Genomic DNA, 16,598 nt, shown 5'->3' with positions numbered 1-16,598 from the left:
AAGCTCAATTTCGGCCTACATCATAAAATGTGTCCGTTTATTTATACGTGAATTCTATTCTCCGTTCGTTTTCAAAAAAATGAAAAATGCCTTCACCATAAGATCGGCGATTGGCTCATTTTGCTGTCAATCAAAAAGAGATTCGGCCTCAGACAGATCACCCAATCATCATGCAGAAAGCTGAGCTTCCGCCCACTGTCCATAGACTCCCAGAGACGCTGAGCGTCCGATTAGCGGGACAAAACCAGCATTTATCCAATGACTCGTCTCGTTTCAATGCATTGGGACAACCTACACTGAACTCTCGAGACGCCCAGCGTCCGCGCAGTCGACGCTCAGCGTCCACACAATTTAAAGCAAAGTGAAGCTGTGGGAATGAATCCGAAAAGAGTCGCGTCGTAACCAGTAATAAGAAGCTGATTCGGAACAAAAGTTGAGCGCGTTGCAGCGCATATTTAGTCAATGACATGTCCACACAATTGTACTTTTTGACATTCTAGGGGAAGCTGAGCTTCCCTTGCAGTCTTAGAGCAATCGCCTCAGATATATATACATATATAAAGATTTTGGGGGATGAAATTAATATTTTATTGATGGTCAATTTAGCTAAAATTCTTGAACCAATAATTTCATCATGTATATATTCACTTCTTTATTTCAGTAATATTTTTATTTTATTTTTAACAGTTGCCCAGCTTTTGATTGATTGAACATTTCATTTTGAATGCGGTACAACCCCCCGCCCCCAAAAAAGGCGAAAATATAAATATCCCAAACTAAAAAGTTGCATATTGCTACTCTGAAAAGGAGTAGGAAGAAGTTGAAATTAACTTAAATCCTACTTTTTCAACAAATGAATCAATTGACTAATCATTCAGTAAATTGTGGAAAAAAATGTGAGCTGATTAACAAATGATTTAAAAAAAAAAAAAAAAAAGCGAAGTTACACTTTTTGAGAACTCGAGTGGGCTAACTCCGCTTGGTTCATTTTATGTTGAGTGCAGACAAGTGCGGCAGAACAACTCAGTAAAATCATGAAGCAGATCCGATGCGATAAACACACACACACACACACACAAAGGAAGTCATGTTGTTGGAGGAATGTAATTCATGAAGCATTATTGCATGAGATAACAGCCAACTTTTTTTCATTAAAGCACTTTGGAAATATTTATTTATTTATTTTAAGCGCTGTTCGTCTTGGTCACTGCACACATTCCGGGCTTCACGATGACAGTTAGACCAGGAATGTCCAGTCACTGGGCGTGCGTCCATACTGTAAGACAAATTAAGTCTCAAAAAAATTGGCGAGATGATACTTTCCCCCTTCCTCCAGGGTCCAAACAAAACTCCTGTCACTAAGCAATAAAGTTCCCCCTCGCCCAGTGCCTCTTAATTGCTAACAAATCACAAATTAGGAAAAAAAAAAAAAAAATGAAATTAAACACCCTTGAGCAAATCTGCCAACTCGGCCACCGAGGCGACACAACAGAGAGAAGGAATAATAACAATCACGACAAAATGTTCCCCCAATCCGTGACAGCTGCGGAGACAAATCCAATTATTTGCCTCTCATTCTGCAAATTTGTTCTAATGGTCCAAGTGAGAAAGTAAATAAACGCATGCGAAGGGGAAACAAAAGGATGTGATTTCTAATTAACTTGAAAAAGGAACAGGAAGGGCGACTTAGCAAACCCATCTTTCATCCGCAGCCTCGGACCACTCGTTTGTTTGTTGCACAATGTTGCCGCTCGCCTCCAAATGAAATGTCAACAGATTTAAAGGCGCCGCGCTGTTTTGGTCGATTTTATTGTTCATTAAGCCTCCCCACGCTTGTCCGAGGCTTTTTCGTTTTGCAGCATCTCGGCTTTTTGAAGTTCACAAAAAAAAAAAAATAATAATAAAATTGCTGAGGCAATAATTGGGTTTGTGCAATTACAGCGGGCTTAATGAGAGAACGCAGGAGTTTGCCACTCGGGCCTCTATCTCTGGTTGAAGCCACAAAGCACATTGTGCAAGTGGGGTGGGGGGTGGGGGGCATTCACAAGCCACCCGAGCACCACGCTTATCCCTTGTGAGGCCTGCATTGATAGATGGAGCGCTTCATCTCCTGCCTCACAGTGATTAGAAGAATAAACATATTTAGTTCACTTCACAAATATTCTACGTTCATAATTTGTTTGGTCGACATTCTTCAGCTGGGTCCAGGGAGAAAAAAAAAACAATTCAGTTACTATGTGGACCTCGAAATGCAATTAAAAAGTATGTTGATGTTAAAAAAAAAATTGCTCAGACGAGCGCAGGCATGGGGGATCTGCGAGAGGGAGTGCTGCATCGCTGTGGGAGTGGTCATGGCCAACTTTGCCAATCAGACAATACTTAGTGTCTATTTTTTTATTTTATCTTGCACTCGAAAATCACACTATACATTAAAAAAAACGAAAACTCATAACAATCAAATAAAAACAAAAACTACCAAACTTTTTCTAAAACCTATTTGCAACTGAATTTTAAAAAAAAAGTCAAAACGAAATAAAAACCATCAAAAAACAACAAAAAAAAAGAGAATTAGAATGAATAATTGTTTTATTTATTTTTATTTTTTTGATATTTTTTATTCATTCTAAAATTATTCTAAACCTGTTGTTCACCAACCTGAATATCTGTGAGTTGTTTCAGGATACGAGCGCTCAGCTGTGTCCTCTTGTCCTGACAGGGGATGTGCAAGTGCTCCAAAAAAAACATACAGACAAAAATATAAATACCTGTACTGTTGAGCTAGCATTGTTATGATAATTATTTTGATATGTGTAAAAAATTCATAGTCAGACATATTGGGAATATTCAATAAAGTCATATGTATGGGAAGTAGAGAAGAGTCGTAGTTTCCATTTATTTATATTCATGAATCGTGTAGATAGATTTTTGATCACCTCTCCCATGTATATGATTTCTCCCACTGAGCAGATCATGCAGGCCGTACCGGAACCGAACACCTGCTTGACGCGGCCCTGCTTGAGAGCGCCACAGAGCTGGGCCATGTTCAAGTAGCGCTCTGTGACTTTAAACTCCCCCTTTATGTTGGAGAGGAAAAGAGAAGGTGAAGGGCAGTAGGTTCGAATGAACCCTTTCAGGGACAGCGGTTACGACAATGGACAGGTTATCAGGTTACGGGTTATCATTATTTGTGCGTGAAAGGGTTAAACATGTGCTTGTGTTACCCATTGTCTGGTGAGTTCCAGGATGCTCTGTCGATTAACGCCTGCGAGGATGATGCCGTTCAGGGGTGGCGTCGCAAGCTCTTCTTCTACATATTGGAAACGTAAGTAAAGTCAATTTTGTTAAAACACACCGTGAACATATTTTGAGCACACACAAAAATAATTGCAAGCATAAATGTCCAGGAAAATATTATACATATGATTGTGTCTGTCAGGATGGGCTGACCTCCATCCTCATTGATCCAGTGGACAAAGATATTCAAGGTTCCCGCTTCAGTGATTTGATGGTCCTCGCCGTACAGCCACAGAACCTGTTGACAACCATTGTCCTCTGCCTCAGACTGTGCAACCAGGCCGCCACCATAGTTCCTGACAAAAATAAATAAATAACATCACACTTATTTGTGTGATTAGAATGTCCACTAATTATCAACTGTGCAGGCTTCCCACCCTCCCATCTTGCAATCTCCGGTCCCTCCTTGCCAGGCCCGTGTGTACTTTGCGTCGGCCCACAAGGAAAGGCCTTTTGCCGTCGCCTGATAGAAAGAACCCGCTAGGCTCATGATGACAAAAAGCAAGGCTCGGCCAGGTTTTCGTACACTCAGGATTGGCTAGAGGACAAACAAATATCCTTTAATATCGATTGACAACCTGTGAATACTGTACTTTTTACCTCTGTGCTGATCAATGTGGGTCTTATGTACAGACTGGCTGTGTCTGAGCGTGGAATCCAGTCCTGGTCGACTTCCACAAGTTTCCTGATGCACTCCAGCAACTCTGATGGCTCAAATATCTGAAAGAGGAAATACATGTACCTTGAAAGTCTGTGAAGTAACATGTGGTGCGCCTCAAGGTTCCATTTTAAGTACTTGAATGTTTAATTGATATATGCTCCATCTTGGCGGTGTCATTAGGAGGCACGGAGTGAATTTCCACAGCTACGCTATTAACACGCAGTTGTACACTTTTATGTCTCCTGATGATGCCAGTCCGATGGACGCTCTTTTTAACTGCATCCTGGGCATCAAATAGTAGATGGCAGACAACTATATCTTTACGAAGACAGTCAAGTGTTGAGTTTCAATCATTTAACCCAAGGCCACGGCTAGCGCGCGCGCACACACACAAACACACACACACACACACACACACACACACATATTTATATTTGTATAAGAACATTTCATTTTGCAATGCAACTTACTGGTAGACAAGCTCTTTTTGCCGACCTGACCATGCGCTCCATATTGAGCATTGGCCTGAAGAGACGCAGTCGATTATCATCCCCGCGGTAAGCCTTCAGACCTTCAAACAGCTGTGGAGAAGAAGGTCAGATTTGACTGGGAGCGTTTTAAAGTCCACGCCAGGCTCACTGCGCTTCACCTGAACGCCATAGTGCAGCGACGAGCAGGCCGGGTGAAGCGGCAGGTTCTCGAAAGGCCGAATCATGGGCCTCTGCCAGCCCTCAGAGGCGTCCCACTCAATGGTCAGCATGTGGTTTGTGAAGACTGTACCGAAGGTGAACACGTCATGATGGTTCACTGGATCCATGGATAGCTTGATATTAAGTTCTGCTGCCTAAAGACATGCAAGATATCACCTCAGTTTGGATGCAAACATCATCGATACGGTGATTCTTGAACTTCTTGATTAATATAAGACACACGTTGAACATTACAACTGTACTTTCATACACTGTAAAGCAAAATAAAAAGTCAAATCGTGATTCAATTCAAATCAATCAGTCAAACTCATGATATGGGGCTTTTAATACAAAAGAAAGGGGAAATAAGTTTCTTTCTCTGTGCCTTAGGACCAACGATTAAAACTTCAGCCTTGTTGGGTTAAGATGAAGACAGTTCTCTGCCATCTAGGATTTGATGTCCATGATACAGCTAAAAAAGAGCATCCATTTGACTGGTGTCATCAGGAGACAAAGAGATGTACATCCATGCAGGTTGTCAATATAGCTGTGGAAATTCGCTCTGTCCATTTTGTCCTTTTAATTGTTGTTAATGTGATGTCCAAAACGTGCAAAAATGGACACCTGTTTTGTTTTTTTGTTTTTTTTTTTTTCCACAGGACAACAATATATAATTGAAACAACAAAGGACCTAATGTTGAACCTTGAGGCACACCACATTACTTCATATACTTTCAGGGAGCATATTTGTAAACTTACCATAAAACTTATCTTGGAGAGGGAGGTTAAAACCCATTTTTGTGCACAGAGAGGAGAGACAGATATTTTAGTCTGTGAATGGTGTGCTCTATCAAAAGCAGTGCTAAAATCCGGCAGGATCAACATTGTTAATTTTAAACTAATAATGTAGTGCAAATTAAAAAAAATACCTGAATACAAACAGTTCTAAAAGATTCCATGTGAACGTATTGTACTTAAAAATTCAGTGCAACACAACTGTACTTAATGAATATACTGAGCTGGATTAAAAAGTAAAAACATGAAGACCACTGAGGTGATGCATTTAGCTCAGTAAATTCAGTGTTTTGTTTCAAGGCACCACAAGAGGGAGCCAACACTTTGGCAATTACTGATTCAAGATATTGAATGTGAATCATCCCACCTCTGTGTCCCCATAATGTCGGACTATGGATTAGACATAACCCTTATGACCTTCCTCCTCGTACACGGTACTCCAAACCTAATCCCGGATTATAAATTGATGAGTGACCCATAGCGCTGCACTTTTTTGTTTTGTGTAGATTTTATCCCATGAAATCGTGTCTGTGTTCCCTATGTTTTTTTTTTCCTTTTATGCTGTTGTCTGCTCATCATGAACGATATGACACATGAGGAGCCGTTTTAGTATGCGTCATAATCCTTCCTCACTGTTACCTGCATCCCTCCGTTCACACACTGTGCTGTCAGGCGCTTAAGTGGCTATAAATACTGTATGAGCATGTAGTCTCTCTTCCAGTGTGTGTGTGTGTCTGTGTGGAGGAGAGCGAGCGGTGAAAGTAGATAAGGCCCACTGAGCCTTTTGTACTACTCGGGGATTAGAACTATCTGTTGGGTTGTCTCCGAGCAAACCACACGACGACCCACAAAGTTGGCACACAACTTCACACAAAATGAAAATAAATGTGGGTGTGTGAGTGACCTAATCTCGACCTGAAAGCCTCGCTTACTTAGTGTGAGCTGGGGCAATGGATTCTAGTGAGAGGAGGACCAGACCACCTAAATTTTGCCCAACAATGAGGATCTCTTCCGATTCTGATGGATTTACTTCTAAATAAAACAGCTGGATGATGCTTTCAAGGTATTTAATGATATTTTAGATTCTTCATCCTCGACAAGGAGCCACTGTTGGGATTTTTTTTTTATGTGAATCATCAAGATGCTGCAACTGAGGGTAGGTGATGAACTGTATTTGTCCACTATAAAGCAACAAAGTACCTTGAAGCTTGGAACGCTGCAGTCGCCCTTCATTGTTGAAGTGTCCATGATGACAGAACACTGTAGAAATTGTCAAATATGGATTTTATGTCAGTAATTGTTCAGCAAATGCTAACTAGACCAAATGTAATGAGCTAATGCAGTGGTTCTCAAACTTTTTTACACTAAATACCAAACAAAAACAAAAATGACCAATAATTAGATTCAAAGTAAGAAACTTTTGTCAATTCTGTTTCATCATACCGATATTGTATTGGGGTTCTACTCTGAAGCCAGTAAAGTTCAAAGTGAAATTATTCATTGTGGCAAAACAATATTCCCAATTCCCCCCAAAATAAACACGTATTGAGGGAAGGGGTGGTAATATTAACACATTAATTAAAAACCATCGTAGTCATTAAATTATATTGTTAATCATCTACAGAAATGCTGTTCACCATCTGCTCATCATTTGTTGTTATTCATCCTAAGTATTTGATCATAACGTTTTTGTGTGATAAAACTTACCCACAAAACCTGAGACGTCTGGACTGGATAAGCACGAAAGAATTTGCAAGTCAAGACTTTTGAGCTTCAGGTGAAGTTAAGTCTTGGGGAAAAATATTAACATAAGCACGGGCAAATATTTGTCTTTAAATTACATATGTACGGAGCCTCAGGCTCCGTCCAAATGTGCATATGTACTCTCAGGCTCCGTACAAATGTGCATATGTACTCTCAGGCTCCGTACATTTGTACGTTTTGCTGTCTTGAATGCAGAATTTCCGTCACGCTTGTTGTTTTCCCGCTATTCATCATCGGTTGTATATGTTCTATTCGTTTGTTTGTATTTTATTTGTACTGATTATTACAATCACTTCTGATTTCCTACTTTTGTATCGTCTGTATTTTGGTGTCATTATTATTATTAATAAATAAATATGTTGTTGTTACCGCTTCCGAACACCGAGTGGCGCTGTTTGCTTATTTTTTGAGTCCTGCTGGGTGGCCACGAACTTTCAATGAGCATGCGCGAGACGTGAAGTGGGGTTGTTAACCAATCGAGCTCGTTCAGGTGAAAACAGCTTGTGTAAATTTGTCTTTTAAAGATGTTTAAGATACGTTTTTTGTGTGTGTAATAGTTTTCAGGTTTGTATTTGTATTTCTTTGCGTTGATAAACCGCGTGGGTAACTTGGGAAAAAAACTTATGTCTCCCCTGACTTTTTTCGCACCAACGTTCACGGTCACTTTAAATGGCAAATACAGCAGTTATGTCGTTAATTGTGTAAACGAATAATGTCCTATGTCAGCGAAATGGTTTAATAATGTCTCTTATGCGATATGATTAACTTTATTTTTGAGCGTCAACTGAATTAATTTTAATTATCCGCACCTGGTACCTAATGGCTTTTTTTAAACGTCGTTCATCATTTTGTAGTGTTTTTATTCTATTTATTTTATATCTAGAGTATTTCGCTATTGTACAGACGTGGCTTGTCAACGATTAAAATAACTTCACATTCTAAAAACTCCATTTAATCGTGATTCAAGGTAATCCAATTCAAACTTTTTTATATAATTTCAAGACCTTCAAACAGTTGATACTGCCAATGCAAATAATATATCCAATTGTTTTTGGTTTAAATGTCCACAATTCTGTGGAATATACAGAGTGGGCTAAATATAGCTAGCCTACCTGTATGTATATTTATATACTTTTATGTTATAGTCGCGTCAATTCATCAAAGTTTTTTTTAAAAGGTTTTTAGCCCAGGTTGGGATTTCAAGTCCTGGTGTGGGTTTGTGTTGACCAGGTGGAGACCCTGAAGGTTAATTCTTTCATTGAAAAAGTTAAACACGACCCACAATGCATAAACCTCTGTAGTCTTTCCATTTGTTCCGCATTCATAAAGGTATTTAACCACCCTACTTGTCTTTCCCCAGATTCCAACCTCAATTGATCATGGACTACTACCCGCCCCAGGCATCGCGACGTCACAACCCGGTGGACAGCATCTGCCGCAAACTTCTGACCAACCAGTGGCGCGGTGACCGAGAGCCCAATAGCCCCTTCCAAATCCCCAAGCTGTCTTCCAGCAGCTACGATAGCCCCCAGTGCGGCCTCAGGCGCAAGATGGAGGCCATCATGAGGAAAGGGATCCACGGGAGCAAGGAGAAAAGTGACGGAATACTGAACTCGGCGCCATCCCACAAGAGCAACTTCCCATCATTCACTCCTTCCACACCAGCAGGCAAAACCTCTTCTAACACCACATACACCATCACAAGTACCCTTGGGGAGAGCAAAGGTGTTGATAGAAGTGCAATAAAACCATTCAGGACCTGGCAGAAGTATTGCTCCACTCCCACGGGACAGGACAAAGACTCCCCGTACTTCACGGTCACCCGAGACGGGCCCCATTCGGCACAGCCCGAGAGCGGAAGCGGTGAGCCCGCTCTCTCTCGCACCTTCACCCCAATTCACAGCACCGTCTCTTATGACCTTAACTTCAGCCCTGCCGACACGGGGAGCTCCATAGAGGGCGAGCTGTCCTACCCGGCTCTGGTTGTCAGAAAACTGTCGCTGGGAGATGGAGGTAAGCACAAACGCATTTTAGATCTGACAACCAGCCAGCTCGGAAACTACATACAAATTATATTTGGCAACAAATTGATTGACAGTGTATTTTAAACTTTCAATTGGGAAAAAAAAGAAATGAAATTCCGAATATGTTTTCCTATACTTATCCTAAAACAACTGTCGTTGAAGTATAAAAATTAACTTTTGCTTTAGCGTGAGCCGAAAATAAAAGCTCAAAACATTGATGTGTAATGAATCTGATACTGTTTATTGCAGCGTGATTGTCAGTTCTTCACACCAACAAATTCAACTTTGTAAAGGAAAACAACGTGCAGAATCCAACTGCTTGGTAGTTCTCTCAGTAAACGTGCACAAGTAAAGCGATACACGTGGGGAAACAACCACCGAGTGTGAGACAGTTCTCTAAAAAGCAACGTCATAATGAGGAAGCTGACGAAAGTGAGCCTGATTACAAACATGTTAAGCAAATGCGAACAGGGGGATATTCGAAGGCAACCAAGTACAACGTGGTTGACTTTACATAACGCACCACAATTTCACAGAATATGAAGTTCCCGGCCATCGTCACTGTTGCCCCGAGGTGCAATTTTGTACATCATGTGCTCATATTTGCTCATGCTTAGGAAACACGGCGGCCTCTGAGAGCAAAAACATGGCAGAAGTCAGCCTCATCTGCGAGGAGAATCTCCTCGACACCATCTTCCATGCTTGTGACACACAACGACGAGGTAACGTCGACACAAACGCGCACACCGAGCAAGGTGCCCCAAGCTTCAGTGGAGGACTCCTGGTCGGGAAGGATTGTTTCCGGCGTTTTACTAAGCAGCCGTGTTTTCTATCTGTCTCTCCGATGAGCGTTGACTGCCTTTCTTCACAGGAGCATTCACTATTATGATGTCCGTCCATTTTCCGATCCGCTTTATCCTCATAAGGGTCACGGGGCATGCTGGAGCCTATCCCAGCTGTCTTCGGGCAGTAGGCGGGGGGACACCCTGAACCGGTTGCCAGCCAATCACAAGGCACACAGAGACGAACAATCATCCGCGCTCACACTCGCACCTAGGGACAATTTTGAGTGTTCAATCAGCCTGCCATGCATGTTTTTTGGAATATGGGAGGAAACCAGAGTACCCGGAGGAAAAACCCACGCAGGCCCGGGGAGAACATGCAACATTTTTTTCAACCTGAATTATCAGTGGCTAGTATCAGCAGCCTCAACAAGTACCCGATACCCAAAAATAAGTCCTGCTAACATACCCGGTATCGGCCCGATACAACACCTGATTTCCACCCGATACGATACCTGGTGTTGATACTTGACCATCTGTCATTTTAAGAGTTTTATTTATTTATTTATTTTCGATCAAATACTACTTCTAGGTAAGGTGTACGTGTCTCACATTGTGGACTTCTTGCGGCACACCACCAGCCGCACCTCCGAGGACAAAGGCCTGGAGGAGCTCTGCAACATGCTCGATCCCGAACGCAAAGACGTTTCCATCGACCTGGACACGTATCACGCTGTCATGAGGGAGTGGATTGACGACTGCCGCAACAACGGGTAAAGGAATGAGGACAATTCACTGTGCCCATTAACAGTCCTGTGTTTCACTTTGGCTCCTCTGTTGCATCCCATAGTGAAGGACCATCAGAATATCCCGCCGAGGACTCAGCTAGAACAAGAGACAGCATTTCTGGTGGATATTTGTCTCATAAGCTGATTTGTGTGTGTGTGTGTGTGTGTGTGTGTGTGTGTGTGTGTGTGTGTGTGTGTGTGTGTGTGTTATTCCTCAACGTTCTCAACATTGATGGTGTCTTTTGTGTTGTCCATTACTGTAGCCAGGAGGTCCATGCTGCTCAATATGACCTCGGGAAGCTTGGAGGGCTTTGGAGGGGATGCGTCAAGAGCAGAATTGTATGGGTCCATCCATCCATTTTCTCATCCGCTTATCCTCACAAGGGCCACGGGTGTGCTGGAGCCTATCCCAGCTGTCTTCGGGCACTAGGCGGGGGCCACCCTGAATTGGTTGCCAGACAATCGCAGGGCACACATAGACGAGCAATCAACCGCGCTCACACCTAAGGACAATTTAGAGGGTTCTATTAGCCTGCCATGCATGTTTTTGGAATGTGGGAGGAAACCGGAGTACCCGGAGAAAACCCACGCAGGCCCGGGGAGAACATGCAAACTCCACACAGGGAGGCCGGACTGGAATCGAACCCTGCACCTCTGCGCTGTGAGGCCGACGCGCTAACTAGTCGTTCACCATGACCCCCCCGAATTAGAGACCCAGAATTGGGTCGTGAGAACAATTTTAGGGACTGACATTTGTCTCCAAACTCACCATTTATTTTAGATTTTTGATCTTCGAGAAACAGGTCATCAACCATCATCTAATTTGATTTGTCAGGCTCAAACATCAACAGTGCACTTTTATGAGAGGGTGTCCTATAGAAGACCCTGGTGCAGAAATGCAGACACCCTCAAAAATATGTTTTGAAATATTGCGGGAAAAAAAGCCTTGACAATTAAATAAGTTTTTTTTTTGTTTGTTTTGTTTTTTTGAAAAACTTTTTTTTTGCTGACCAGTTGTTGGTTTGCCCTGGTGCAGAAATGCAGACACCCTCAAAAATATGATTCAAAATATTGCGGAAAAAAAGCCTTGACAATTCATTTTAAAAAATTATTTTTTTTTTGAAAAAACTTTTTTTTTTTGCTGACCAGTTGTGTTGGTTTGAGTGACACGATTACAGCTGAAAAGAAAAACAGGAGAGAAGAGATATGTTCCAGCCTATCCAGGGAAATTAGCATGTCATTTCTGCTGAGTCATGTAGTTCACTTTTTCCTCTTCCCCTTTAAGTCAAGTACAACTTTATTGTCAAATGCGGTATATGTGCAACATACAGCACAGATGAAATTTCTTCCCTCTCAGACAAAAAGAGGAGCCGCTGCGGGTGCCCGCGCCACCATCAAAAATAACAGTTAACGTAAAATGACAAAATAACACAACACTCCATATAAGACACAGACAGTCGTGCAATCTTAACCACTTTTCCCGCATACACTTTGTTGTTTGAAGCAGTTATAAATGAAAGAGAAGCGAATCAAAGTGTCCTTTTCGCCAGTGAATCAAAGACGTCATGCGGAAAATGTGCACACGTCTGCTACAAGCTAAGTTTGAAAGCAACAAAAATCCAAAAGATTTTAGTCGCGAAACATAATCATTACTTTTATTTAAAATATCTGTCGTCAAACAGCACAGATGAAATTTCTTCCCTCTCAGACAAAAAGAGGAGCCGCTGCGGGTGCCCGCGCCACCATCAAAAAGAACAGTTAACATAAAATGACAAAATAATACAACACTACATATAAGACACAGTCGTGCAATCTTAACCACTTTTCCTGCATGCACTTTGTTGTTTGAAGCAGTTATAAATGAAAGAGAAGCGAATCAAAATGTCTTTTTCGCCAGTGGATCAAAGACGTCATGCTGAAAATGTGCACACGTCTGCTACAAGCTAAGTTTGAAAGCAACAAGAACCTTGATGCCAAACAAGATTTTAGTCACGAAACATAATCATTACTATTATTTAAAATATCAATATCATCAACTAAATGTTTTCAGAATTAAAATCAAGAAATTGTATCCAAAACCTGACTTCGAACACATTTTATCTGCAGCATTTGAAATCCACTGCAAGTTGGCCATCAAGTGGCAGGCGCTTAAGACTTAATCAGTGTTTTGAAATAATTGTCTTCTCTCCTCTAAAGTGAAACATCAGAGCTCGTCTACTGCCTTGCCGACGTCCAAATGAACAACCAGAAGCTCCAGGAGGAGGTGAGGAAGCTGAAACAGGCGGTGGAGGGGATGGAGGAGAGCAACCAAAAGCTGGCGGATGAGAACGAGGAGCTACGCAACCAGACCAGAGTGTGAGATGTCCTCACAGGGCGCCACAGTACGAGCATGCTTCCTGCTGCAATATTTTTTTTTTGTCCCCCTCCCTCCCTCCCTCTTCTGCAGTCACCAGCAGCTGATCCACAAAGAGAAGATGCTGCACAACGAAGTGGAGGAAATGAAGGCCACTCTGAGCTGCACGGAGGAAGGCAGAGCTCGCGCCTCCGCGCGCAGCAAGCACGTGGTCAGACCAAATTGACAGCTCACATACCCGCACGACTGTGAAAAATGCCTTTATTAAGCCGCCAGGATGACAAAAATGAAGCTGCTTCCTTGTTCCAGGAGAGAGAAAACCAAGATCTCATAGCAAAGATTGCTTTACTCCAGGACGAGGTAAGATTTTCAGATCTGCTTGCAGATGAGAGCAAATCTGTGATGCCCTGACACTCTTCTCATGGCTTCTCAGAACTTCAAGGTCAGCATGGAGATGGACGAGCTTCAGAAGAGAATAGCGGAGCTGTGTGACATTAACGCTGACCTTCAGGTTAGCACAATCTTTTTTTTTTTTTTGCACTGTATGTTGCTCTGCATTCGTACTCCTATTTATCTTTTGCTTTTTAAAAAAAAAAAAAAAAATCGTTTTCTCCATCACGTGTGACTCAATGAATGCTGCTTGGTTGTGTAACGGTTATGTCCTCGTTCGTAGGTGCAGATTCACTCTTTCGATACGGTTATCACTGAAAAGGAATCTCTTATCCAAGAGGTCAGTGCCCTATTCAGTTTGTTTGATTTATTTCACTGCTGACCTATCTGAGTTTTTTTTTTTTTTTTTTTTTTTTTTTTGCACTGTATGTTGCTCTGCTTTCGTACTCCTATTCATCTTTTGGTTTTTGAAAAAAATATTTTCTTCATCACGCGTGACTCAATAAATGCTGCTTGGTTGTGTAACGGTTATGTCCTCGTTCGTAGGTGCAGATTCACTCTTTCGATACGGTTATCACTGAAAAGGAATCTCTTATCCAAGAGGTCAGTGCCCTATTCAGTTTGGTTGATTTATTTCACTGCTGACCTATCTGAGGTGTTGCCAAATGTAGACCTTTTTTTTTTTTTGTTTTGTTTTTTTCGCACTCAATATTTTTGGGTTATGTGTTTACACAGAAGAGCAGACAGATAGACGAGCTCAAGGCGGCAGTCGAGGAATACTCCTCCATCACGGAGGTCAGTGTTTTAATATCTATGAACTATTCCGATCATTTTTGCTTTTTCCGCAACAACATTTTTGAACGTATTTGCCGATTTGTTTCAGTTACTAAGGGCCGACAAGAGCAAACTGGAGAGCCACATGCAGGTGATGCATCAAGACCTTTTGAGGTGAGTTTTAGGTTTTCATTTTGCAAGGCTCCCAAGGTTTTGGGCAAACCACACAGGTTAAGGCCTTGTTGCTATCAGATTAGGTATGAGTGCAAAGCCGAGGCAAGACATGGGCATGGCGTTAAGAGAAACTTGATTCAGTGGAGGCTTAGGCCTTGTTGCTATCAGATTAGGTATGAGTGCAAAAGCCGAGGCAAGACATGGTCATGGCGTTAAGAGAAGCTTTATTCAGTGGAGGCTGCGGAGGATGACAAAAGTTTTATCCAAACCAACTTCAGATTGTTAAGCGTCATACTTTTTCGTTTGAAGCCTTGGTGCAACCTGACGTCAGCGCAGATGTTGATGCTGAATTCCAGTGGAGCCCGCCCAATCGACTTTACCTGTTATTGCGGAAATGTGGCTTCCAGCAAGGGTTATAATAAAAAATAACACCCCAAAAATGATTTGACGTTACTATTTCTACCGTGATATTATTGATCGTGATTTGATCGAGTCTGACAGTATGCAAATAATATACATTTGTTTCATTTATATTTAAAAGCTAATATATTGATTTCAAACCATCGTTTCAAAGTGTTAAATTCTGCTCGTACTTTATTCGGAAGCTGTGGTGGGAATTTGACACTCAACATTGTTAACTGTTACGATTAACTGTTAACTTGTATCATTGTATCCGCTGATCATGCTATTTGTTAAGTGTTGCTATGCAAAGTTGGTTGCTGTGCAAGGGTGTGCGTCATACTTCATCCTGCTGTCTGTCAGTGTTGCCATGCAAGTTCGTTGCTATGCTAGATTGTAATTTTTCTGTATGTCAAGCTTTAACCCCTCCCGAGAAGGGAAAAAAAATGGTATAAGAGGGGCAGAACTACCACTGCTTGGGGAGTCGCTCCATCACAGATCTGTCGATGGTGTTTCTCCATCAATGTAGCTAAAATGAATCTGATCGTTGTGCAAAGACTTTCATTGTCTTGTGTTCCCTCCCTGGACAAGACACAGCTCACTTAAATCACTCCCAATGTAGCTAAAATGAATCTGATCGTTGTGCAAAGTCTTTCATTGTCTTGGGTTCCCTAGACAAGACACAGCTCACTTAAATCACTCAAAGAACAAGGCGGAGTGGTATCACCAGCAAAAAGTACACATTTGAGGAACTGATACCTGACAGATATCATTTACACAGTATATGCAAAATAAATGATACTCGTTTGGGAATTGATCCCTGGGGAACACCACATGCAGTTTCATTCATTCTGATTTGACTTCATTTAACTGCCCATGTTGTTTACTGTTTGCAAGATGGTCAAGAAGCAATGATAGCGTATTTACTGATTCCAATTCTTTTTGATTGCCTGATCAAGAGAGTATGATCAATTTTATCAATGTCTGACTCTCAACAGCACTGGAGTCTCTCTTTCGGCAGCCTACAGGCTGAACCAGAGCGCGTCAGGATCCCTGCAGACAGAGCTGGCTTTGGCTCAGTCACCACTGGAGGTCAGCATTTCATATATGCGTCCATCGCCAGTGTTGCACTTAGAAATTCAAATCGACTTACGTGAATGTGTGACTCTCGTCTTTAGTCTGTCTATGGCTTTGACCATTTACCCACCAATGTGTGCTTTGCCTCGCCACTGGATGAGACCCTGGACAGAGAGGTGCTGCTGATGATGCACGGACCCAGCCCTGATATCATGGCTCTGGAGTTCCAGAAACTGCTGAACAAACTGGTAATCGGCTGGAATGAGTTCTTGGTAACCCAAGGGCATTTCAACCATTTATACACACAGTGCAATTTTCCAAATATGATTTCGGCGTGTATGAATTTCATCGCTCAGAACTATTTAGTCGCTGTCAATGTTTTTTTTTTAACTTTCCAGTGCAAATATTTGTCATTCTTTGTATCGGTGTCCTGCAGAAGACCGATTTCAGACAAGACACCAACACCGTTGTGTCCACGCTGAAAGCCTTACTAAGTGACCGCTCAAAACCAGGGGGCACCACAGACGCCAGTCTTGAGGTGACTTTCGGTATTTTGTCCCTTCTTAGGTCTTGGCTCTCTCGCTGCTTCATGCTGGCATAGTCTTTGTCGGCGTCCACCTGTTGCACTTTTTTT

The 16,598-nt window shown here is 42.0% G+C and overlaps 2 protein-coding genes across 6 annotated transcripts in view; one reads left to right on the top strand and one right to left on the bottom strand.

The window, feature by feature from the left end:
* Positions 1 to 752: 752 nt before the first annotated feature.
* On the bottom strand, positions 753 to 7,285 carry bcat1 (branched chain amino-acid transaminase 1, cytosolic). Its single transcript, XM_019896359.1, has 11 exons — positions 7,147 to 7,285; positions 6,640 to 6,699; positions 4,605 to 4,799; positions 4,426 to 4,536; positions 3,895 to 4,014; positions 3,672 to 3,832; positions 3,448 to 3,590; positions 3,222 to 3,307; positions 2,934 to 3,074; positions 2,656 to 2,730; positions 753 to 1,276 (listed from the first exon to the last, which is right to left on the bottom strand). Exons 2-11 carry the CDS (start codon positions 6,685 to 6,687, stop codon positions 1,238 to 1,240), a joined length of 1,119 nt encoding a protein of 372 aa, XP_019751918.1. The 5' UTR covers positions 6,688 to 6,699; positions 7,147 to 7,285; the 3' UTR covers positions 753 to 1,237.
* The window catches only part of lrmp (lymphoid-restricted membrane protein), a 26,464-nt gene continuing 13,117 nt past the window's right edge, over positions 3,252 to 16,598 (top strand). The window contains exons 1-16 of one of the 5 annotated variants that reach the window (XM_019896338.1): positions 3,252 to 3,322; positions 8,564 to 9,216; positions 9,845 to 9,949; positions 10,602 to 10,782; positions 10,860 to 10,918; positions 11,061 to 11,136; positions 12,994 to 13,152; positions 13,244 to 13,361; positions 13,460 to 13,510; positions 13,584 to 13,661; positions 13,824 to 13,880; positions 14,276 to 14,335; positions 14,424 to 14,488; positions 15,886 to 15,979; positions 16,066 to 16,212; positions 16,401 to 16,502. In XM_019896338.1, coding sequence (XP_019751897.1) covers positions 8,583 to 9,216; positions 9,845 to 9,949; positions 10,602 to 10,782; positions 10,860 to 10,918; positions 11,061 to 11,136; positions 12,994 to 13,152; positions 13,244 to 13,361; positions 13,460 to 13,510; positions 13,584 to 13,661; positions 13,824 to 13,880; positions 14,276 to 14,335; positions 14,424 to 14,488; positions 15,886 to 15,979; positions 16,066 to 16,212; positions 16,401 to 16,502 — 1,986 coding nt within the window. In that variant the 5' untranslated portion in view covers positions 3,252 to 3,322; positions 8,564 to 8,582. Of the gene's footprint in view, positions 3,323 to 7,628; positions 7,694 to 7,713; positions 7,768 to 8,119; positions 8,171 to 8,559; positions 9,217 to 9,844; positions 9,950 to 10,601; positions 10,783 to 10,859; positions 10,919 to 11,060; positions 11,137 to 12,993; positions 13,153 to 13,243; positions 13,362 to 13,459; positions 13,511 to 13,583; positions 13,662 to 13,823; positions 13,881 to 14,275; positions 14,336 to 14,423; positions 14,489 to 15,885; positions 15,980 to 16,065; positions 16,213 to 16,400; positions 16,503 to 16,598 lie in introns of those variants that run through there. The other 4 variants (XM_019896340.1, XM_019896339.1, XM_019896341.1 and 1 more) reach the window with 4 other exon arrangements.

Source organism: Hippocampus comes, unplaced genomic scaffold, assembly GCF_001891065.2.
Source record: "Hippocampus comes isolate QL1 unplaced genomic scaffold, H_comes_QL1_v1.1 scaffold196, whole genome shotgun sequence".
NCBI lineage: Eukaryota > Metazoa > Chordata > Actinopteri > Syngnathiformes > Syngnathidae > Hippocampus > Hippocampus comes.
Note: the sequence above shows the minus strand (reverse complement) of the source record. Positions and strands in the feature narration are given on the sequence as shown.